Raw genomic sequence first — 25,252 nt, 5'->3', positions numbered from 1 at the left:
ATGATGCTTCATTGGTAATTACTGTAAATATAGAGTGGAGTACTATTTTATCAAGGAAAATGTGAAAAATACTTCAACCTTGACTCTCAGTCATGGTGCAGTCGGACAAATGCTGTACATAATGCCCTCAAAATCCGATATGTACAATTCAAGGGCAATGAATGAAGGTAGTGGTTTTAGAACAAATTATATTAACAAAAATGTACTTTTATTTGCACTAGCACTTTTACAATAAGATCCTCACTGGCCACTAAGCAGTGAGAAGGAAAAGAAAAAAAGGGAAACAAATATTTGACAGTTAAGGAGGAAAATAACTACCCGAACATTTGCAAAAGACAATCTCTAAATTCCTGGAAATACGTGGGAAAAGATATATAAGGCATATAACTATCACGTGTGTACAAGCCACAACACTGCATGTCAATGTCAGTCAGTCTACTTGAGAGTGGCGAGGGGGGTAAGCTGAAAAGAGAAAGGGCCATCTATTTTCAGCCACTCTCAGTCACAATGCAATGACTGACTGCAATGTAGTCATGGCAGCAAGATTCTGCACATGTATACAGCGGAGTACGAAACTAGTTTCCAAGCATCATTTGGCGCTCATCATCTGGTGATGAACAGCAGCGCATGGAAGGCAAAGGAGTCCAAACTGAGCTAAGCAGGTGGAGCATGTGGAGGACAACAGCCCCACATGGACGAATAAGGAGAACATGGAGGACACACCACACAGATGAATAAGGAGAATGTGGTGGACACAACAGCCCCACACAGATGAATAAGAACCCAGAGGATGCACCACACAAATGAATAAGGAGAACACTGAGGGTACACTGGACCCATACAGACGAATAAGAGCACACACCAAGGACAGAAGGACAGAACAGTCCCATACAGACGAATAAGAGCACACACCAAGCACAGAACAGTCCCATACAGACGAATAAGAGCATATACCAATCACAGAACAGTCCCACACAGACGAATAAGAGCACACACCAAGGATAGAACAGCCCCATGCTGACGAATAAGAGTACACACCAAGGACAGAAGGACAGAACAGCCCCATACAGACAAATAAGAGCACACCCCAAGCACAGAACAGTCCCATACAGACGAATAAGAGCACACCCCAAGCACAGAACAGTCCCATACAGACGAATAAGAGCACACACCAAGGACAGAACAGTCCCATACAGACGAATAAGAGCACACACCAAGGACAGAACAGTCCCATACAGACGAATAAGAGCACACACCAAGGACAGAACAGCCCCATACAGACGAATAAGAGCACACACCAAGGACAGAAGGACAGAACAGCCCCATACAGACGAATAAGAGCACACACCAAGGACAGAAGGACAGAACAGCCCCATACAGACGAATAAGAGCACACACCAAGGACAGAAGGACAGAATAGCCCCATACAGACGAACGAGGAAAATGAGACGGACATACCACACGCACGAATAAGGAGAAACTGGAGGGCACACCAGCCCCATGCAGACGAATAAGGAGAATGTGAAGGGCCCTTGATCAAAAATGAGGCCCCAGAAGGAGTCCTTAGCCACTGTTCAAAGAGGACACTCCAGTCTGAATTTTCAATGCTGCATATTAACGCGGTGGTTTGCAGTACAACCTGGTGCGCTAATGGAACCCTGGGCGCCGAGGCGCATCTGCTTTTGGCTGAGCAAAGATGCTAAAAAATGACAGCAAAGAGGAGCGCGAGTCCGAAAGGAACGGCCGCATCCCCTCTCCGACGGCTGTCAAACAGAGCTGGCCATTTCGCACCGCTCGGCCAGCCTAATTAGGGCCGTGCTTTGATGCCGCTCTCCCGCAGCAGCACGGAGCGCTGTTTACAGGTAAACGTCGCGCCTCCCCGCTGGATTAGAGCGGTCCGTTAATGCGCGGGGCCCGGATTAGAAACGCATCTCACATTAGCATCATCAAGTGCCCCCCCCCCTCCCCCCACCCCCGACAGCGCATCTGGAGCTCTGATACCGCCACGGCTTCTTTCTGCCTTTAATCCACCTTTATCTCGTCGTTCAATGACATTCAAGTAGATAAATGCATTCACACAGCCATCTGCGGTCTCACGTTTACAGTGAGAGGGTGAGTGAAGGAGGCAGTGACAGACACAGACTGGTGTTTCTCAGTCTTTGATAGAAATCAGTGCTTTATTTGGCATTTTCATTTCATGGAGACTTTAAAGGAAATTGCTACAACAACACATAATTTACATGCATGTACACACACACACACACACACACACACACACACACACACACATACGCACACACACACAAACACACACACACACATACGCACGCACGCACACACACACACACACACACACACACACACACATATACACACGCCTAGCCTACAATTGCTCATCATATGTGCATTTATTACAAAGGCACATCTAAACCCAAAAACCATCTGCTCAAACTTGCATCTGCCCGCTCGTTCCCCCTTCAAAGTCTCTAAACAACAAACCACCTCCACCGTAAGGAGAGAAGGAAACCTAAAAAAAAAAAAAAAAGACTTTTTCTAGCTTCATTTCATATGACCCGCGCGTTATTTATCCTACTCACAAAGGATATGTAAACTCGGCTTTCCGAACAGTTGCGAAAAAAGCAGCATGGACACTAACAAGCCATGCTCTTTGAATTCTGTACCATCTAATTAGCCGTCTGACTTATGGTACAAACCTTCAAACTGTGTAGCGCTGAGAAGGGCACACAGGCTCTCCTCGCTGCTTTCACAACAATGAGCTTACAGCATATTGCTGTCACGCCTCCCGTTTGATATTCTCTATTTAGGCCGGTTGAAAATGCCACCCCCGACCCCCCACCCCCCTCCACGATCCCCAGAATATATCTGTCTTGTCCTCTGGAATTACGGGGCGATACACTGTAAATAGCGCTGAAGACAGACTGAAGTGCTGACAAGACGTTCCAAAATAAAGGTTAATCAAAACAATTGGATTCTCCTCAGCAATCACAGTCAGAATGTCTCTTCCATTTCCAATCCGAATAAGCGCAATCAGCGCCCAAACTTATGTTTCCCACTGTTTTGTTTACAGTTTTTGTTTTTCTTTCTTTTTTTTTTCCCCTCTTGCCGTCTCCCCACCCTCTATCAAAAGTCTTGTTTGTTCCGCTCGGGCGTGCTCGGTCTCCAGAGCTCAGGCGGCCCTGAATGGCGCTGCCTGCTTCTCGTAGCGCGCCGAACGAGGGAAGGGAAGAGAAGGGAAGCCGCGCCGCGGAGCCGCGCAGCCGAGACGCAGGGAAAATCAAATCAGTGTGTTGTTTCTAATGGCCAATTAAAGCAATCAGGGAGGTAAGTCACAAATCATTGTTATTATAGGGATTATTATTGGAGGGGGTGTAAAAGGCGTGACCTGGAATGGGGAGGAGGGTGATTGATTTTTACGGCGCGTCTCCGCCGGCTCGGAGCGGAGCCCGGGCGCCTCGGCGCTGCGGGGCCCCCGCCGCTGCCATCTGCGCCCTGATAGGAGCCGCGGTGGCTGACGCAGTGCCGCGGCTCGATTGGCCCGCGCCGCCGCGTGTCAACACTCAGCGGCGGCGGCAAACGGAGCCCGGGTCCTGCTGAGGACGCGGGTCGCCCCCGCTGGTGCGCTTCTTGAAAATCACCCCCCTACCTACCCCCCCCCCCCCCCCCAAAACCACAACCCGTCTTTCTTCGAATCACACCCCTACATCCCTTCACTACAGCCTCATTCTTAAATATCACACCCCATACGCCCCACCATGACGTCATCTGGATTAAAACTGCAACCCAATACCGCCAAATCATGACCTCATTCTGCTTAAAATAACACCCCTACACTCCCTCCACCGTCAAATATGAGCTCATCCTGTCTATAACAACATCGCTATATCCCCTCCACCCTCAACCATGAGCTCCTTCTGCCTAAAAATCACACCCCTACACCCACTCCATCCAAAGTTATGACTTTATCCTGCCTAAAATCACACTCCTACTTCGTACACCCCCAATCATGACCTCATCCTGCTTAATATAACACCCCTACACCCACTCCACCCTATGGACTCATTTTCCTCAAAATCAGACTCCTATAACCCCCTCACACCAGGAACTCGCGTTTCTTAAAAATCATACCCCAACAATGTCCCACCCCCCCATCTCCCCAATCATCCTTCATAATACATACTTTCCTGTCCCGCTAGTATTTGCCATTCTGAATAAACAACTTCAATAACACAACGCTAGCAAGCCTCCTTGGGTACGGCTCCTTGATAGATTCTTACATGAAATAAAGATTTAAACATGCTTGTCAATCCGGCGGTTTGGTATGGTGGATCGGTTAAAAGAACAAAAAAGAAAAAGGACATGTTTATGATTACTTATTTACCAGGACGTCTGGCAATGCACTTGATACTTAAACCATCGGTGGCTGAGGGGGGCACTGGTGGATTTGCACTTGTTAATAATGAATCACACTTTGTACAACTTTGTTCCTTTAATGAGGCTACGATGGAGAGGACCCATCAAAGGCAGTGACGGCGCCAAATCCTAAAGGCTTCTGACAGACTTCACTTCGGCGCACTTTTGGGACAACATTCTTCATTCTGTTTCACAAGAGTTCACAGCGCTTTACAAGGCATGTCATCAGTCAAAGCCCTTTCTTTCCCGAACCCCCTCCTCCTCGCTTCCCGCTGTGGGTATTTATGAAAAATGTAAATCGCTGTAAAAAAAAAAAAAAAAAAAAAAAAAAAAAAAACCTAAAAATAAATAAAGAAACCACGGCAAACCTTGTGTACTGCACGGGATGTGTTTGGTGTGTCAAAATTTCCGTCGATGCTCGGATCTCGGTCTGATCCGAGGAACTGAACAGATCCGAGGAACTGATCACTGTAACTCTGCAGCAAATCTTCAGATCCAGCTGATAATGAAGTGTTCATAAGGGGTGTGTAAGCTTTTGCTAAGCAGGTACCTTCATGACATTATCATCATCTAGCAGATGCTCTTATCCAAAGCGACTTATATAGGTTGAAATTTTAGCCATTTATACAGCTGGATTTATACTGAGGAGAGTTACCTGAGTTAACTACCTTGCTCAAGGATATGACAGCAGTGCCCCAGCGGGGGAATCGAATCTGTAACCTTTCGGTTACAGGCCCTGTTTCTTCCAACTACGCCACACTGCTGCCCATGCCCTTCATACAGAACGGTTTACACAGCTACATACAGCTCTACATAATGCCTAAAAACCTGAGTAATTCAGGTTAAGAAAATGGCTCCAGGGTACTATGGATACCAATCGAGTTTTCTAACTGCTACATAACACAGGTGAAGCCAAATGCTTCTCTATGACAGACAGAGCTGCCGGAACATTCCTCAGACTTGAGACCAGCGGGCAGGCTATCAGCTTGTGAAGAGAGATGGCCCGGCTTCTCAGGAGGTGCTGCTGCGGGGGGATTGATTCGACGTTTCAGACGGAGAGAGAGGCACAGAGCGAATTCAGAGCCGACTCGACACAAACCCACGAGATGCAGCTGAACTGTGGACCAACAAAAGCCATTCGGCGGTAACAGCTATTAGAGTTGCAGAAGCAGGGATCTGCCAGTCTCCGGCTACAGCACTTTCAGGTCTGAGTGTGGGTGTGTGTGTGGGGGAGAGGTGCCCATGGACAATGAATTAATAAAAAGAATATAAACCCACCTGATCCGTGCGCTGCCATGATAAGTACTTACTCAAACAGAGGATGACTGTGCCTTCACTTGAAACACCTATGGTGTTGAAGGGATCTTTGTTTTATAACAACATGACTATCCACCCATGTTCTTCCTCAACACGTGCATACATACCCACTGCACTACATACTATAATGTGAAGCATTCTTGCTAAGTGTGTGTGGTATAACCTGCACAGCGGCTACATATTAGCTCACTCCGGGATAATGCAATGTATGTGGTATCCACTGTCCGCTTTCAAAACAGTGTCGTAAGCACCCAAACACTCTGGCTTTCAGAGACCACCTAGTGAAAATGGCATTCTTGTATCCTGCAAATGAATAGGCCCATCATGTGTCACATACCCCACCAGGGAGGCCTTTATTGGCCTGAGGAGCATCCCCACACCAGCTTTCTCCTGGAAGCAATCAAGACGCCTCGTCTCTGCCAGCCTGGTGCTACACCTGTGCACCTGCTTGGAGTGGAACAGCGCCCTCCGGGGGGCATCCTGCCAATGGCGAGGAAGTTTTTTTTTTTTTTTTTTTTTTTTTTACATATTTACAAAACAGACATGGTGAATTTTACCTTTAGAACAAAGGAAGGAACATTAAAGTCCATGCTTCCAGCTACTTGCTTCAGAATGCTTTATGGTGTGTGCGCTCAAGCACTACGCAAACCAGCAACATCTGGACTACAAGTCCTGTTCCTGTCGGCTCGTTCTTGTACCGTCCCTCTTACAGAGCACGCTGCAGACACTGTTGGCTCCTCTGTACCCTCTCCCTGACACAGCCCGCGAAACTGTTGGCTCCTCTGTACCCTCTCCCTGACACAGCCCGCGAAACTGTTGGCTCACTCCTGTACCCTCTGACACAGCCCGCAAAACTGTTGGCTCCTCTGTACCCTCTCCCTGACACAGCCCGCGAAACTGTTGGCTCCTCTGTACCCTCTCTCTGACACAGCCCTCGAAACTGTTGGCTCACTCCTGTACCCTCTCTCTGACACAGCCCGCGAAACTGTTGGCTCCTCTGTACCCTCTCCCTGACACAGCCCGCGAAACTGTTGGCTCCTCTGTACCCTCTCTCTGACACAGCCCTCGAAACTGTTGGCTCACTCCTGTACCCTCTCTCTGACACAGCCCGCGAAACTGTTGGCTCCTCTGTACCCTCTCCCTGACACAGCCCGCGAAACTGTTGGCTCACTCCTGTACCCTCTCTCTGACACAGCCCGCGAAACTGTTGGCTCACTCCTGTACCCTCTGACACAGCCCGCAAAACTGTTGGCTCACTCCTGTACCCTCTCCCTGACACAGCCCTCGAAACTGTTGGCTCCTCTGTACCCTCTCCCTGACACAGCCCGCGAAACTGTTGGCTCACTCCTGTACCCTCTCTCTGACACAGCCCGTGAAACTGTTGGCTCACTCCTGTACCCTCTCTCTGACACAGCCCGCGAAACTGTTGGCTCACTCCTGTACCCTCTGACACAGCCCGCGAAACTGTTGGCTCACTCCTGTACCCTCTCCCTGACACAGCCCGCAAAACTGTTGGCTCACTCCTGTACCCTCTCCCTGACACAGCCCGCGAAACTGTTGGCTCACTCCTGTACCCTCTCCCTGACACAGCCCGCGAAACTGTTGGCTCACTCCTGTACCCTCTCCCTGACACAGCCCGCGAAACTGTTGGCTCACTCCTGTACCCTCTCCCTGACACAGCCCGCGAAACTGTTGGCTCCTCTGTACCCTCTCCCTGACACAGCCCGCAAAACTGTTGGCTCACTCCTGTACCCTCTCTCTGACACAGCCCGCAAAACTGTTGGCTCACTCCTGTACCCTCTGACACAGCCCGCGAAACTGTTGGCTCCTCTGTACCCTCTCCCTGACACAGCCCGCGAAACTGTTGGCTCACTCCTGTACCCTCTCTCTGACACAGCCCGCAAAACTGTTGGCTCACTCCTGTACCCTCTCTCCCTCACGCAGCGTGCTACAGACACCAATTCCTGTACCCTCGATCTCACACAGCTCGCTACAGAGGCTGCTGGCTCACTTGTGGAACCCCCTTATGAACCCTTCCAGCCCCTTTGAAAAATGACATTATGAAAATGTGATTGGCCAGGACAAACCAGAAAGCTTGTTTCTGTAGAGCAGATTCATTCTGGGATGGCTACAGCTGTTGTCAATGCTTGTTATCTATGCCATTACCAGCAGAGGCTGAGCTCCTGGAATGAGTAAGTTAGGCTTTTTGCCTGCGTGCTCTCCTCTTCCGAGAAACGCGCACACACAGGTCAGTCCAAGCACCTCCATTTTGAGAGCCGTGCGCTGGAAAACCCAGCATATGAGCATGAATGCGTCTGGTAATTTGATAAAGAGAGGCCCCCCGATTCCACCCTCACTTCAGCACTGAAATCACAGCTATCACAATGACAGCCATCATAACTTTCAGTGAATTTTCTTTTTTTTTTTTAAAGTTCTGCTTCCACTTCAAGCATGCAATAAAACCCTAAAAGATCATCTCTCCTCAGCCCTGTCTTTTTTCATCATTACAGTAGACACGGGAAAGAGAGGGGAAAAAACAAGTCTCATCAATCCGTCTCCGGATTAGGAAAAAAAAGGCCAGACACATGGAAGAAAAAACACTGCAGGAAAATAAAGTTTCTGCGGCAAATGCGTTTTAAATGAGGAGGAATTGCATTGTTTCGCCGGTTAAAAGCAAAGTGTAAATGAATTGCCGTGCTTGTGGAATTAGGTAGGAGTAGCAGCCACAGTAGAGGAGCTGTCTATACCGCAGTAGGCAGCCAGCGGTTTCATCAGCTCTGTAACTCCAGCATCGCGTCCTACTGGGGGCCATTAAATCGGCTGCACTATATATAAATCAGCACTCATCTCTGACCTCCGCTCACTCAAACCACTCTCAGCCAATGAGGGACGGGATGTTTTATCAACCAGAGCACTTCATTTGAGCCCGTGTCGGTCTCACAACCCTACGCGTGCGATCAATAATAGAACACGTCTAATAAGATGGTGCAAACTGCGACAGTAACACTGATGTTACTTCATTTCGCACATTTATTCATTCTCTCCGACTAGTTTGGTTAATAGTTCATTCTTCCGTATTAATTAAGCTTTAAGGTTAAGCCGCGGAGGCAGAGAATGTGTCCTGCTTAATGGAAGTTACAGGTCAGGCTGAAATAATCTGTGGATTTAAGAACATAATACGTGCAGAGAGGCTGAAATCTCTCCTGAAAAGCGCTGCTGTTGGTCTGCAGTCTCCTGAAATCCCACTGTTAGCTCCAGACTCTGCCTGTTGTTTTCACACAATAAGGAAAGTAGATTAAAAGCTTTGGAGGAAATTCATCAGGTTAATTTTACTTAAAGCTCTCACGACGACAACAGCGGTGCCTGGAACAGACGAGAGCTCCCCCCCCCCCCCCCCCCCCAGTCCCTCTCCGCAGAGCGAACGGGTATGACAGGAAAACACTGGGCATGCTCAATGGATTAGCTTGTTTCCTTTCATTAAAAAACACCAACACCGGCACTCCACTGCCTGTGACGAGTGGGCTGGAGCACTCTCCTGCTATTTCCGCCGCGAGCTGGAGGAGTTTAACTGATGAGGCCGGATAGATTCATCTTCTCCACTTCCTCATTAAAACACAGAGAAGCCGAAAGTAACATGATAACACCTCCGCTGGACGTGCCGCGTTCATGTGAGGATAACACCCTGAAGCAGTGGCATTCAAACTTTTTTTGGTTTGTTTTTTTTTTGCCAAGAGCCCCCTTCAAACTGCAATTAGTTACTGCAACACATTTCCTCCCCACGGAGGGGGGGTATCATTATAATTGCCGCACACTGAGAACTCTGCCCTGGCTATCCCACAATGCAAACCGCACACAATAAAATGCAACTGCAAGTTAAACATAGTGTTTGGGTCTCACTGCTGCACTCGCCAGTTTGGAGGTAGATCCAAAATCCAAACAGACCTCGTCCTACTTCCACGTCTTGGAAGCTGCTTTAGCAGGATCTAACGTTCGTGAGGGGAGCCTGGCCCTCATTTCACTGTATCATTGACATTCTTGAAATATTCTTTCACACTCACTCACACACACATGCACACACACATGCACGCACATTCACACGCAAAAATAAACTAACCACACAATACATAACTTTCGTGTGGGTGTGTTTACACTTTCAGTCATTCACTCCAGATCACAGAAACGCAAATTAACACAGCTGATTCTAAAACGCACAGCGTTTTGAACAGCTCACGCTCGCACCGCTGAAAACCGACAGATATTTCTGTATTTTACTGCCAGTCTGACAATTGCAAAGCCCTAATTACTAATCCCCTATGGTGCAGTACAAGAACCCTCACGCTTCCTCCACCCTGTGCAGAGACGAAACCGATCCTAGAGGCTGTCTAGAGGCAGATTTCTCCCTCCCAGTTTAAAGCATTTGTGTGCACTCCGCACACGTGTACACACAGCAGTGCCTTCTTTTCAATTTGACGTTTTGTCAGCTTTGATGTGCGTGTGGTTTTTTTTTCCCCTCCCTTTTTTATTTCCAGAGGCATTTACCTCGACGTGAGAGCAGTTTTGTTCCGTGATCACTTGCCTTTGTTCCACTCGCCTCTTCCGTCCCTCCCATCCTGACAGGACAGTGTTATTTTATGTAAATAAGGCTAATTATCTTTTCCAATATGTCATTAAAGTAAAAACGCTGTCTCTCCGAAGTTTGCCTTAATAGGTTGCATTGATCTGAAGCCCGCAGACGGGTTCACGGAATGCTAGTGATTCTGCCTGTTCTACAGAAATAAATCTCGGACTACAGAGGTGCCCGCTGCGTTTGTAATGCGCCTCAGTTAGGGTTTTTTTCCCCTCCTGTGCTTCCTTTGTAGGTTGTTTTTGCAATTTTCCTTCAGACAGGAGAGAATTAGAAAGAAAAAAAAACCATGCACTGGGCGCTGGCAAGGTCTTAAGGAAAAATGCCAAACCGTTTTGTGATCTTTGAGAATTTCCTCTAATTGGAGGTTTGCTATTTTTCATACACTCCAGGATTTTTTTTTTTTTTTAATGTCAGCTTCCTCAAATTAGTTGATCTTTTCTGGAGCTAGCGATGCAGTGATCAAACCTATTGGCCGTTCCCCTCGCCGGATCGAGGAAAGAACCCTGATCCCTCTTGATATCACCCGCCACCACGGTAACTGTCCGTAAACGCCTCTTTGGGAAGCTGCCCTGAACCAGTTTCGGACTGGCAGAATTTTAGGTAAAGTTCCTTGGCTCATAACCATTTCCTTTTAGGATTATCAAAGCAGGGATTTGCTTTATCCCCTTTCACTTACACCACGGGCTGGCGGTCTCCAGGCACCGGGGCCCTCAATCCAAATCTCCTCTTGCATGGCATTCCGCCCCTTTCCCAAAAGTCTCAATTCCCTTTGAGCGGACAGCTGGATAAAGCGCAGAGGCCACTGACCCCCTGCGCTGTAATGGTCTGCCAGTCCCCCCCCCCCCCCCCCCCCCCCCCCCAAAAAAAAAGCCGGCAATCCCCTTCCATGGACTCTGAGTGACTGCAGACACACTACGTGGAAGTGTTTTAATCCAGCCTCTTGGGAGACATGGCTTAGTATTGATTTGGGCTTTAAATCTGACAAGCAGATTAATACAGAAAGGCTGTGCTATTGCCTCTGTGGCACTCCTCTCTCTCACACAGGCTGCCGCACCGTGCACAGGATCAAAGGCTGCTTTGTGCGTCAGGACACCTTTGTCCACTATACACATCATATTTCCACTGTAGCACTACAACCAGGCCGGTTTATTATACTCCCCAACACACAGCAGAGCTGGAAATAGTTACCCTTTCCTACTGTAGCTCTGGAACCTGGGTGGTTCATGATTCTCCTTATCCACTGAAGAGCTTGAACCAGAATGTTTCATCGTTTCATCATTGGTTTGTTCTTTTCCGCTGTAGAGCTGGTACCTGACTGGTTCATGATATCCCATCTCCACTGAAGAGCTGGAACCAGACTGGCTCATCATATCCTTGTTCCATTGTAGAGCTAGAACCACACCAGTTAATTGTGACCCTTTTGCATTTTAGAGCTGGAACTAGGCTGGCGCTGTCACCGGCAGTAACAAGTGAACTTATCAGAGATAGTTATTTCTCATTCAGCTTGATGAAAAAATAAAACATTATGTAAAGCCACTTACAACTAAGAGCACCACACATAATTGACACTCCCAAACTGGAACAGCGCTTCCAGTCTGATCGAGAGTTACATAATGTTCCCTAAGCAGATCCAAGCAACTTCTGGTTGAAGGAAACTCACTCCTTTTGATAGCTCTAGCGAATGCATGGTTATTAAACACAGATAAACTGGCCACTGTGGTCACCTGTGCTTAATAATATATTTAGTAGTGCTGACGATGCTTAATTTGAAAAGGTGTGTAATGAGCCAGCCTGACTCCAGCACTGCAGCCGATGTGAACCAAAGAAGAACTAGTGCCGCTTTGTTCGGTTTGCTTCAAACTAAAAAAAAAAAAAAAAAAAAAAAGTGACTTTTCAGTTCATTAAGGTCTCCTTTCCTGGCAAGTGATCAGCCCGCATTAGTCAATAAAGAGAAATTGATTTCATTTATCTATATTTCAAAAGGACTGCTCCTGGCATTCACATAATCAGCGTAGGCTGGCAGGCATACCCTGCTGTAGCAATCAGATTTACAGCAGTGTAATGTGTGAATAAAGGCGCACAGCAGCTGACTGCGCTTTCAGAGGCAGAGAGTGCTCAAGCCTCATAAGCACAACCACACGCTGTCCGAGCCAAAGAGCTCAGAGCTTGAGGACAGCCGTGACATCACACACGCCACTGCAGGGCACCTCTTTCCTTTGGCCCATACAGGTACATTCTGGTCTGCCAAGGGGACCCACCTCCACAAGAAATTCAATCACGAGGAATGGCAGATTCATAATTAAGAATATAAAGTATACAACGTAAAAAAAATGTAAAGCAAGATGATGGTTTCATTTTTTTTTTTTTTACACAAAGCAACACAAACATTCCCACTCTGAGTGGCTAAGAAGCTTCAGGTAAACAGACTCAGCCAATCTGAGTCAAGTGAGCTGACTGTTGCTCATGCACTATGGGTGGCCATTCTTTAACAAAACAAGGTTCCCCAACTACATATGCTTTTATGAAAATAGTAATATCAGCAATGGATATCATAACTGAATTTGGATGAAAAACTACTTGCCTTCAAGCATGCCTTAATACATGAACCCCCCCTTCTCCGGGCCTGTTAAACAGCATTCAGCAAACCTACTTCCACTCAGTAACTTCACTGCCCCACAATTTCACCACCTTAGCTAACCGCTTTCAACAGGAAACACTGACCTGACTATCTTACATACCTGGGAGATCAAAAAAAAAAAAAAAAAACCTGAACTAATTTTTCATCTATTTTAAGGCTATGAGTTCAAAAGCCATTCCACACCGAATTTAACTTTCCGCCAGAACCCGATAACTTCATCAAGGTTACAAAATCCCGTTGATTAAAACATATTTGGCCGCCATTCTCTCCTCTCCCCTTTGATGTAGTCTTAAGTGCTTCAGAGAAGGAAGGGTGCCCTAGTTGTCTGACCTGAATAGCACATCTGTACACAATAAAAACAGGCATGGAAAACTGCACATTGATGGGAATAGATCAAGGGCAAAAGAAAGCATCCTTCTTCTATTTGATCTCTCTCTCTCTGTCTCTGTGTGTGTCTCTCTCTCTATATATACATACACACGCACACATACATGCTGTGTATAAACTCATAAGTGTAATAAACACACACCATGCTCTCAGTAAAGTACTCATTTGTCTTCCCAGATCTAATGAATATGGTAAGATCCATTATCCCTTGGATTCCTAAAAGTAAACCTGCAGGCTGAGGGCATTAAAGGTGCTAATAATACTCTTGACGTGTTTGCCTTTCATTCTGATGAAGTACCGACAGGGGTTACGCTAGCACCGGGCATGGCTCTCCTGCCTCTCTGCAGACACAGAGAAACGTTACGGCACACCTCCGAAATGTGTGGCTGAGCAGTCTGTCTGTAGTCTCTGACCAGCACTTTGTGCTTATTCTTCTCTGGCAGGAAAAGGGGTGAAGAGGCCAGGGGCTTGAGCTTAGCGTTGTTTGGAAACTCCCTCAGGCGCTAACACAGAATTTGGAAACGCCAAAAGCCATCAATGCAAAGCCCTGAAACCGCTCAAAGCTATCACCGCAGAGTTTGGAGACACCCAAAGCTATCACTGCACAGCCTGAAAACACCCAAAGCTATCATCACAGACTTTGGAACCGCCCCAAAGCCATCCATTCAGAGTTTTAAAACACCTAAAGTTACCAATTAAGCATTTGGAAATGCCCAAAGGTACAATTGCAGCGTCTGAAATGTCCAAATGTACCAACGCAGCCTTTGAAAATGGCCAAACAACCAACGCGGCGTTTGAAAACATCCTCTGACGACGACGCGGTGCTTGAGATAGACTCACCGATTGCCATACTTGAAATAAGTTGATATGTTCAATTGTTTGGGAATTGCTACAAACTCAATTGCGCAAAATGGTCAGTTATATCTTTGCTAAAAATACAGGCACTGCATGTGGAATTGCTTTTGTGGAAGTGAAAGGATTGCTTTTGTTCACCGCCCGCCCCCAACCCCACTGACGGTGAGCGAAAACGAAAGAATAAACGCACAAATCCGCTGGTGCTACTCATCACATCTGGTGTGGAAAAATGGGGGGGGGGGAGGAAACTGGTTTTCCCTGGCCTAAAGGAAAAAAAAACATTATTGAAAAAAAGTGAATGTTCACCTTGTGGGGAAAAAAAAAAAATCACTGGGTATTCTGTCTACAACGAATTATCATCTTTAAATTGGCACTTTATCTTCTTTTTGAGACATAAGGCCCTAACCTTATTGCTCACCTCCTTTTATGTGCCGCCATAGTTTATCTTTGCTGAGGCTACAGTGACGCACTGCTACATTACGTACTGCACCCAAATTGCATGGTCATCCAATCACTACTCTCCCTCTCTCCCTCCCTCTCCCATTCCCTCTCTCGCTCCATCCCTCATGCCATCTGAGCAACAAGTATGTGTGCGCCCCCACCCCCTGCTGATTAGCATTTACTGGCCTCAATGGACAAGCTGCCTGGACCATTGCTGAGCTGTATAACTCATGATGTCCCTGCCCTGGTTTCTGCTAGATGGAGGACACCCACTGTTGGCCTGCCCAAGGCCACCTGTCTACCACGCTGCCCATGAACTCAAACTGACGCAATCAACTGATGCCTTTTTCATTAAATTCCACTGTTACATTTTTAGTGTTCTCTATTGTTTTCCAGGAGTCTATCAGCCACCTTTTCACAGGGTTAAGGAATGACTATTACAGTTTCCCCCACAATTGGCCCTGGGTTTTCCCTTCTTTTGATTCCCTTTGGAAAATGCAGTGCTCTCTATGTTCAACACGTAACAATTTCCATTGTCAAAATGCACTAACACAAATAAAAGTTGACCGCCTGATTGACTGATTGACACTGAAATGAAAAAGGGCAGAAACAGGTAAAGTAAATGTGATGGTGACCAGAGAGAGATTCTTTAAAAGGCGCTACCTGTACAGTTTACTTCAACTTGTGGTACTTTCTCAGCTGAATATTCAGATGAACACAAAGGAATACCTTAGGAGAATAACATATTCTGCAAACATTAAAGTCACCAGATTTAGATTACTTCCTTTCAATGAATAAGTGATTTAGTCCAAAGCAGCCAGGCCAAACGCGGCTCCATTAGCATACTGACCGATCTTTGTTTAATGCAACCACAAACAAAGTGACTGTCCAGCCACATGAGCGCCGTCTCATTTCCTCAGCCGTGGGCTGTCAGTCAGCCCGTATTCCCTTTCTCCACGGGGCAGAAGCCACGTTTGTAAGCGGGGGAAGCGGAGCAGATAAGGGCTTCCTCAATGTATCTGTTTAACCTTAATCAACAGGCCCGGGTGCACTTTCATTAGAGTGCTCTCCCCTCACCGCCGGGCTTGCAGGAGGAGGGGGGGGGGGGGCGCTGGCCCTGCTCTAATTGATTCAGACACTAGCTGGACAGGCGCGGAACAGAGGTGACCCCTCACATGGATGACAAGGCGTGTCCCCGCACATTAATGAACCTCGGCCGCCATCTGCACCTCCTCTTGTGAACATGGGGCGCGGCGTGTGAAGGGATCCGGGGCCTGGGGCGCCGCATTCGAGTCCGTACGTCCGTGTGTCACTGTGTGTTAAGGGGGTGTAGGAGCGACGCTCTTCCACCAGGGTCTGGCGATGAATCAAAGAGGCGAGCACGTGCAGTCTCCGACGCCACTCGTTTTTCCCATTTCGCCGATTCCACTCGTTTTTTCCCCATTTCTCATTACCATTTCGGTACACAACTTTGAATTCAGCCTCCAATGCCAAACCAGAACAAAATTAAGGGAGCTTTTTTTTTTTTAGAGGACAAAGAGGGGACAGAGCCTTGCAACCAGAAAGATTAGGCCCTTTTTTTCCCTGACTCAGTGATGTGGCATTACTGATGCAGCACCACATCCGCTAAGCCAAAGGGAAATAAAACCATACCCCTGTACAACAGCATCCAATTTAAAGGCTACCTGGAGAAAAGGAGGAAGGGCCTCAACCTTGTGTGTGAGAAATCCATCTTAGTGGTGCCATCTAATAAACAATTCCATTACTGAGCTTCCCTGGGTGAAATTAAATGTCACAGTTAAGTGGGACATCTAATGTGGGAATTCGGAGCACTTCTGCGCATGCTAAAGTGCGCTAAAAATTCATAGTCCCATTATCTGTTCCTCTACATCTACAGTAAAACGAAGATGAAAAAGGTCCAGGCGAGAGCATAAAAATCCCACCGCTTGGGGAGAATGGGAAAAAAAAACAGCAATTCATCCAAGACAAACTAAACAGGAGCCCAACCAAACAAGACAAAGACCTAGACAGCGCCAACGGTTGTACAACAATAATCAGACACAACCAAACAAGACAAAGACCTAAACCATGCCAACAGTCTGCAATACTCAACCAAAACCAAAAAAAGACAGTGCCAACAGAATTGATGAGCCCGACTGCAATTTGTAAAACATTGTCAAATCATTTTGTCACAAAACACAATTATTCCCATAACAGGGAATGCATGAAATCACTACCTTGAAGTTACTCACACATATCCATGACCATTTTAAGTAGCTGTATTCGCTACATCTCTGTGTGTTAGTAATGTCAAATGCAATATCACCATTTTAAGTGATCCTGTATTTGACTCTATAAAAGTCATCAAGAGAGTGGTGAGAAGGCAAAACTCATAGGTCATTGTAGATTGAGGGCTTCAATTCCAAATGCTGAGGCAAGTCACATTTTGACAACAGATGTACAAACCTTACACTGTCAACAGTTATAGTATGTACACTGTTTAAACATGCAAAATATGTAAAAATGTAGCTATGCTAGCTAGCTACTTTCTTCATACAAGACAGTATTTTTATTCATTTCTTCTTTGTTTTTCATTATCAGGATATGAAATGAAGTGCATGTGAAAACTTCTACAGCAAAGAAATTATTCTATCGCTGTAGAGCTGTAGCTGCAGCCATATTAAACTGTTGTGTAATATATCTTGTATAGTTCAGCATAAGGCATCTTCATCCATTTCAGCTACCTGTATACCTGTTCACAGTCACAACCAAGCCAGGTTTAACAACTAAGTCCTATTAACAGTTGCACTCAATGACTGCTCCACGCAGGGGTAATCCGAAAGCAGATTCAGATACTGTAGCAAGTGCTGGAAAATGCCATATTTAGGACAAAAAGGGACGTGAAAAGCCATATTCAATTCAATGCAAAATGTGAATGTGTACGAAGCCATTACAGTATGCTGGTCGATAACAGATGAATCCGCTGCTCTTCTTCATTTTCCCTCCAAAGCAGCTCTGATGTCAGTGAGGCTGCCACTCCATCATAGCCAGGGTTAGTGAATGCACAGCCTCTGCCCCACGCCCTCAGGCCTCCACACCATCTCGCCTTCCTGTGACGGCGGGATCTGGGTTCAGCGCTCCGACTGCACTTGGAAACCGCAGAGAAACCGCTCAGTGCCGAGAGAGGCATCTTTGAAGCTCTGCCCTGGAGTTTCTAACCGTCTGCCCGCTAGCTGCAGCAACATTAAATTGTTTTCCTAAACCTCCCGGCTGGTCTTTATTTGTTGACACAAATTATCTTTAAGTGGGTCTCAAGGGACTGAGGAGGATTGCAGCACTTTTCGGAATTTGGATTTTACTCTCTGCTTGCTTTGTTTTGCCTGTTTGTTCTTTATTTTAACTACCACCACTCTACAAAATAATAAAGGAAGAAAAAGTAGGTTTGGAAAATCTGTCTCCACTTACTGACTTATGTTTTCAGGCTTTCACTGTCAATCTGTCTAATTTGCACCAACACTATAAAGCAAAATTTTTGATCAATACTGATAATCCCATTCTCACATTTTAAATTAAATGCCTTCCCCTAAACACTGCTCACAGCCAAAATCTCCCTGCCCACCACTTCTCCCACATCGCCACCCCCTCCCCCCGCCATATAGGAAGCTGGCACAATCTACACAGCCCATTCAGATAGCAGTATTGATCCCCCTCGAAACCATGGCTTATCCGCAAATTGATAACATCACCCCCCCCGCCCCCATCATTTCTGGTAAACTGCTGTTGGAACCAGCAGAGTGGTCATTTCTCATCATACACCACCCCCGCCCCCCAACCCCCCGCCAAGCTCTTCTGTCTGATTGAAGAACAAGCTCGGGCTCCTCTCATTATGGTTCAGGGAGCTCTGGCACGAGCTACCACCGCCTCGTCTGATGCTGAGTCTCATCAGTGGCACTCTACTCATGCCAAAAGAAAAATAAAGAAAAGAGGGAGGAAAGAAAAGTTGGGCCGCTTTAGGGACACAAAGTGTCCGTTTCCAGACTCTGCTTGGGGAACGGGTAGCCTGTGTGCCCGAATCCTCCGCTCTTCCTCCACCTCATGGGATTCGCTTCACTACTCACACACTGACATTCACATTTTTACCATTTTTACACATCCAGGCCTTGGAATTACAGGGTTCCATCTGACATTTCTGTAAAAATAAGAAATGAGTTACCCCAGCTATGCTCTTTGAAAAACGCTCTTGCTCCCAGACAGTTTAAACACATGAAAATATCTTTTTACAGCGCGTTAAAACTGACACAGATGTGATACAAAACAATGCTATGTGATTTGAAAACCTCCCAGGCTGATATCTCAAAACTACACTTTCTGCTGACAGAACCTTAATTCCAGCCTTCCCATTCAACACCTTGACATCTGATAAATATACTGTGGATAGCTGGATGCCTGGGAATGTGCTGTTCAGGGCATTTCCTTCACGTTCAACTTTTCATTATTTTAAATAGCGCCATATTGACTGTACAGAGCGCAGTTAAAATACATGACACTTTTTTTTTTCCTTTTTCAAACCTGTTTTTCTTCACTATCTGTCAGTCTGGCAGCTTACCTTCAGATTTAATCAGAGGCACAAAGCAGACATCTGCACATGGAGCCAGCCTCCATGAGAAACACCATCTTATAGAACAAAATTCTGCCTGATAAACTGACCTCTGACCTCGTCCCTTAAGGCAGGTGGGTAACCTATGTGTTCCTTCTGCTTACAACAACATTCAACACTCAGCTGCGACAAGAATTCAGGCTACTTCTTCCACATGCGGAAATTCTTATTTTCTTGAATCAATATTAAGGTAAAAGCCTTGAATCTTCATTGCATCTGTACATGAACAGCTTAAGTATATACTATTCCTGATATATACCAATACATACAACAATTAATATATCAATGTTATTTTTAGAAAAATAAATATATAAAAATGTCTGTGCACGTAGATGTGTATGCAAGGGCGTAACTTTGGGTTGAACATTGAGGGGTTTGAGGTCTCCATGAATATGATTATTTGGGGGGTTACAACCCCCCATCCCCCCCGTAATTTACGCCCATGTGTGTATGTATGCCAGTGCCGTACATGCATGTGCATAAGACATACATAATATTGGTATTCCAAATTCCCCTTGGTGTTCTCCCTGCCCTTTTCTGTGGCTGTGCTGGTCTTGGTGCTTGCTGATTCAGTTCATGCCAGCTCTAACATTTGCTTGTTGCTTCCTACTGCGCCTGATATTTCTTGCTGTGCCCTTTGAATATTTCTTTTAATAAATGTCTGAAGTGTAAATGTAAACAGATGGCTTTCTACATCTCCGAAATACTCCTCATTCACGTCACACTACACGCAGCTCCCTAACAAGTATTTTGGCATTTGAGAGCCGAGCCGCTCCTCGTTTCTGCCCGCTGTTGCCGCACACGCGGCAGCCACCTTATGGGCACGCCGCTAATGAGCCGAGAGCCTCATTGTAGCGACGTAGCGCATCTCTCATGTTAGACTTCCGCTACGGTGAACTTTATGTCCGCACTCTGCTCCATTTATCCACAGAGGTGTGCCGCACTCCAGCAAGTTACAATGAGATCAGTGCAACTTTTCAATGCGCACCCCAATCTTTAAACCGTTAGAGTCTCACAATGGCGTTTTAATTAAGTAAAGGAGCTGTTAGCTGCACACAAGGCACTTGACTCCTAACTTCTGACAGACAACCTCGTCAAAGACCACTTCTCTTCAAGTCCTTAATTACGGGTCTGATTCAAAAGCCGTTTAATTTACATCTTTCTCTGATTTCATTTTAATGCGGCTTGAAATTAATTGGTGACATGTATTAAATCGTCCTTGGCGCCCCCCTCCCAACCTCGGTGAAATGCTCTATCTGGATTGGATCAAATGTTTTTTCAAAGGCTCCCTCCTGAAATTGCACGGAGGCCCTTTTAACTTCTGCCTGTCAGTCAGCGGCGCGGGCTTCCGCGGTCGCGGCTCCGACGGCGCCTCCCTCCTTGGCATTCCGCCGTCGCCGCCTCCCTGACCCCTGCCGCCGCCACCGCTCCTCGACGCCACCGGAGACGTGGCCCTGGAAGGCGGTCTCTCGCATGCGGCCCCACGCTCCACGTCGACACTCCGTCTCCCCCCCCTGGGCCCTTCAGGTAAACCGATTCCTCCGCACTCGATGCAGTCAGATTAACGCACAGGTCCGCGGCGAGAACACGGGCTCAATAACCACAGCACATTCAAATCAAGGAGAATCCACATACGGCCCAGGAGTCACGCGAAACATGACCAGACTACTGAAACCTCACAGTATCTCTCCTCGCCATATAAAAATTCAACACCAGCTCCACTTACAGGCTTTATGTTGCAGGCACCGAGCTTTGTTGCTAAACTAATACATCCATCTTAGATCGATACCATTTTGCTGTTAACATTGTATTTTCTTTTATTTGCACATAATGTTAGAAGATCTGTGAATAAAAGAGACGCTACCTTTGCCTGCCAATCTGTTGCCTTGCGAGGCAAGCAACCATAGAAAGTTTGGGGTACTGGTTGTTCTCGCCTCATTAGCAAGGGACTTGGAGCGGCACAGAAGGCAGGTAAAGTTGTTTTGACCTAGCTGCTTGACAGCCATCAACATACTCTCAAGACTTCAGCAGCAAATACCATCCATCAACTTCAAATTGTGTTGAAATGCACCATCAGGTATTCAACCTACGTACTGCTTTATCAGATAACGGGTTAGCCATGTCCTTCTTACAGAACGCAAATAAAATAAATGGAAAGATAACCACCCAAAATGCCTCTGCTTCACTACTGCGGTTAAAGATGTGCTCTATCGCAATACCCTGTGCTATTGTGGACAACACAGCTGTGAAAGTACTCTGCCTTAATAATGCTGTTAAATAATTTTGGACCCATTAGGGTAAGACTGTTTTCATACATTCCACCATTAGGACCTCATACCTTTTATTTAAAAGCCCAGTGACTTTAACTCTAAGCATGACACCTGCGGTAATGTGGCAGTTTGGATTCACCCCTTCGCCGCGATAATTACGATCTTGGGTGTTTTACAGAGGAGCGCCTGTGCAGTGCCTCTTCGGTCGTTTGGAGATTCGGAGGGCGGCAGGACGCGGGGCCCGGCGAGGGCCCTCTCCCCCCCCCCAGCTCCTCGGCCCCTCCGCTGTGCGCCGCGAGCCGCGAGCCTCGAGGCTCGAGTGCGAAGCCCGCTCACTGTTGCCGCGATTGAACCGCCACAGGTCTAAGCCGGGCTCCGGGGAGCCGAGGCTGTTTGTTCTGCACGTGCCGAGGATTCACTTTTGTTTTGTTTCTGAGCCCTTTCAATTACGGCGAAATCTCTGAGCAGCGCCGAACAGGGGGGAACGTTCAGCGGGGCTCCTGCAATCAATACCACTGCCTATAAAACAGGATTATTAAAAACACGCAGGACAAAAACAGTAATATGCATATGAAAACCCTTTGGGGCTCCGGGATAATTACTCGTCTGACCCGCGTACCCTCTGCACTGATTGGCCAGTACTGGCACCGGGGACTGATGGTGACATTTCCATGATGTGCATTCACTAGCCAGAGATAATCAGATTACCTTGGAAACGGCTGCCGATCGAATTGCAGGCACTCCTCTTCTCCTTAACTTATAATCTAAGACAACAAAAGGCATGGAGGACTAAGGCTGAGGCTGTCAGGTGAGCACAGGCTACAGCACAGTTCACCACAGTGCACCAGCAGGGCAGACACACAGGTGCGGAAGACCACACCTCTGTCTGTGTCTGGTTAACACAGGCTAAGGCGCAGGTACACACTATTGGGATACAGTTTATGGGGTAAATCTTGTAATTTCACATATCCTGCATTTAATGACAATGCGGCACAATACATGAGCAACAAATGAATACTGCTCTTCTTGAGTCTCTTGAGACCTATTTAATGTTGCTGCATGTAGCTGCACGCTGGAGTTTTGGAGCGTTAGACTCAGGAATAATGCTTCTTCCGGGGTATCAAACTAAAGTCCCAGAGGGCTGGTGTGTGTTGGTTTTTTCCCCCAATGTCTGCTCTTAATTTCTTAATTGAGCCTAATCATTTACTCAGTGTGGCGTACTTTGATAAAATGATACATTACAGCTGAAGACTTCACGTGCGCCCCGTACGGAAATATTCCACCGCGGAGTATTTTGGAAAACGGATCAGCATAAATGCATTCAGCTGACTGACTAATTGGACTAATTAAGCCAGGGTAATTGGATGGAACAAAAACCAGCACTTACACCAGCCCTGCAGGAATTGAGTTCACCACCCCTGTCCTACCGTGTGGGGCCAATCCTAATGACTAAGTCCTCCGAAGCAACCAATCATACGCTGTGACTGAAACGGTAAAAGCACCACACCTTGCATCGTAACACACGCACCGTTATTTCACTGTAGTCTACGGTGTGTTCAACACTGCCCCCAGTGCAGCTAAGCAAATTTCTTCCTGCCTGTGATAGTCGGGCTTCTATTGAGTCTTCCTCTGATTAGCGTACTAGAAGAAAATTCTCACTGGTCCAGCCCTGCTCTGAACTGCTTGCTTGTATGCCATTCTGGACACACAATACAAAATCTGCAGCTGTCATGAGTGACCCCTTGCCGGCAAATGTGCGCCTTGGAGCAATGAGCAGCGTAATACAGGAGGCTGGGTCACAAGCAGCAGGACGGTCATGGAAGAACCAGCACATGAACTGGGCCTCTCTCACAGTATGTAATGGATCTGTTTGGCGGATGTGGCAGCCCCAGCTTATTTCAGCCAACACTCAACATGGAGAGAGCTTCGACTGAGTACATGTGAACTGTGCAGTGATTAGAGTCCTGAGGGAGAGCACGCTGGGTTTGTTCTGCTTCGGTTCAGTATTGCTCAGCTTGAATCATTAACCTCCACATGCAACATAGCATTTGCCTTAGTACAGCGTTTCTGATTACCAGTATGTTTCTCTGGCTATTGAGCAGTACATCCCGGGAACAAAGAAACCCTTCTACATTCAAATTCTCATATGAGGAGGTGGAAGGCCTTTGTTCTAGCCTCTTCAACAGCTGGAACCTACAGTACCCAAGCCTGTTAATGTCCACTGACAGCATGCAAAACTACAGGCGTAGGGTCATAAAGAGGGCCACTAGAGGGAGCCTGTACTGACACTAGTTGCGTTACTTTAAATCTCTGGACTCATCTGTGTATTAAGTTAGCTCGTTTGGCATTTCCATGTTTAATTCAGTTGGTAAAGTGAGAGGTAACGCTACATCTGCAGAGGGCCCACACACAAGCACCACAGCTGCCCATCCCAGCATAACACCGGGGGCGAATCCCCCAGAGATGCTCTGTGGCATGACTTCACATTAAACACCTTTTCCATGGAGGCAGAGGGGGTGGTGTGAAATAAGACTGTGCCCTCCAGAAGCTGCAGACAGAGCATGGGAGTCCTGTAACTCTACTGAAAAACAGGCACAGGTAAAAATCAAACACCATAGGTGTTGGTGAAAACACACAGGTATATAAACATCAAACGGGGTAGGTGTGGGTGAAAACACACAGGTATATAAACATCAAACGGGGTAGGTGTGGGTGAAAACACACAGGTATATAAACATCAAACGGGGTAGGTGTTGGTGAAAACACACAGGTATATAAACATCAAACGGGGTAGGTGTGGGTGAAAACACACAGGTATATAAACATCAAACGGGGTAGGTGTGGGTGAAAACACACAGGTATATAAACATCAAACGGGGTAGGTGTGGGTGAAAACACACAGGTATATAAACATCAAACGGGGTAGGTGTGGGTGAAAACACACAGGTATATAAACATCAAACGGGGTAGGTGTGGGTGAAAACACACAGGTATATAAACATCAAACGGGGTAGGTGTGGGTGAAAACACACAGGTATATAAACATCAAACGGGGTAGGTGTGGGTGAAAACACACAGGTATATAAACATCAAACGGGGTAGGTGTGGGTGAAAACACACAGGTATATAAACATCAAACGGGGTAGGTGTGGGTGAAAACACACAGGTATATAAACATCAAACGGGGTAGGTGTGGGTGAAAACACACAGGTATATAAACATCAAACGGGTAGGTGTGGGTGAAAACACACAGACAGACCTGTCGAAGGGCAGGGGTGTGGGTGAAACACACACGGGTAGACACATCAAAGGGCACCAGGTGTGGGTGAAAAACACACAGCCAGACACATCAAACAGGGTAGGTGTGGGTGAAAAAAATTGAATCAAATACATATACTGACCTTTGGCTTCGGCTGGCAGGAGCAGGAGACAGGAAGCGGTGGGCAAAGAGGAGAGAAAAAGGAAAGAAGCGTTGGCGGAGCTCAGCCATATGGAAGCTCATGCATTATGAAAATCAGCAGGAAAATAAAGACACTTCATGCCGCGCAGTAAGTGAGTTAGCCACTTGTCCGTGTGCAGACAGAAATCAAGTTAAAAAGCCATTAAAAGGCATAATTGACCATGCAGAC

The 25,252-nt window shown here is 46.8% G+C and overlaps 1 protein-coding gene across 1 annotated transcript in view; it reads right to left on the bottom strand.

Annotated features, from left to right (window-relative positions):
* The window catches only part of LOC118785859 (protein diaphanous homolog 3-like), a 287,218-nt gene that overhangs the window by 128,575 nt on the left and 133,391 nt on the right, over positions 1 to 25,252 (bottom strand). Inside the window, exon 18 of the mRNA XM_036540806.1 lies at positions 25,025 to 25,030. Coding sequence (XP_036396699.1) covers positions 25,025 to 25,030 — 6 coding nt within the window. The remainder of the gene's footprint in view (positions 1 to 25,024; positions 25,031 to 25,252) is intronic.

Source organism: Megalops cyprinoides, chromosome 11 (assembly GCF_013368585.1).
Source record: "Megalops cyprinoides isolate fMegCyp1 chromosome 11, fMegCyp1.pri, whole genome shotgun sequence".
Classification (NCBI taxonomy): domain Eukaryota; kingdom Metazoa; phylum Chordata; class Actinopteri; order Elopiformes; family Megalopidae; genus Megalops; species Megalops cyprinoides.
This window is presented reverse-complemented; position numbering and strand designations above follow the sequence as displayed.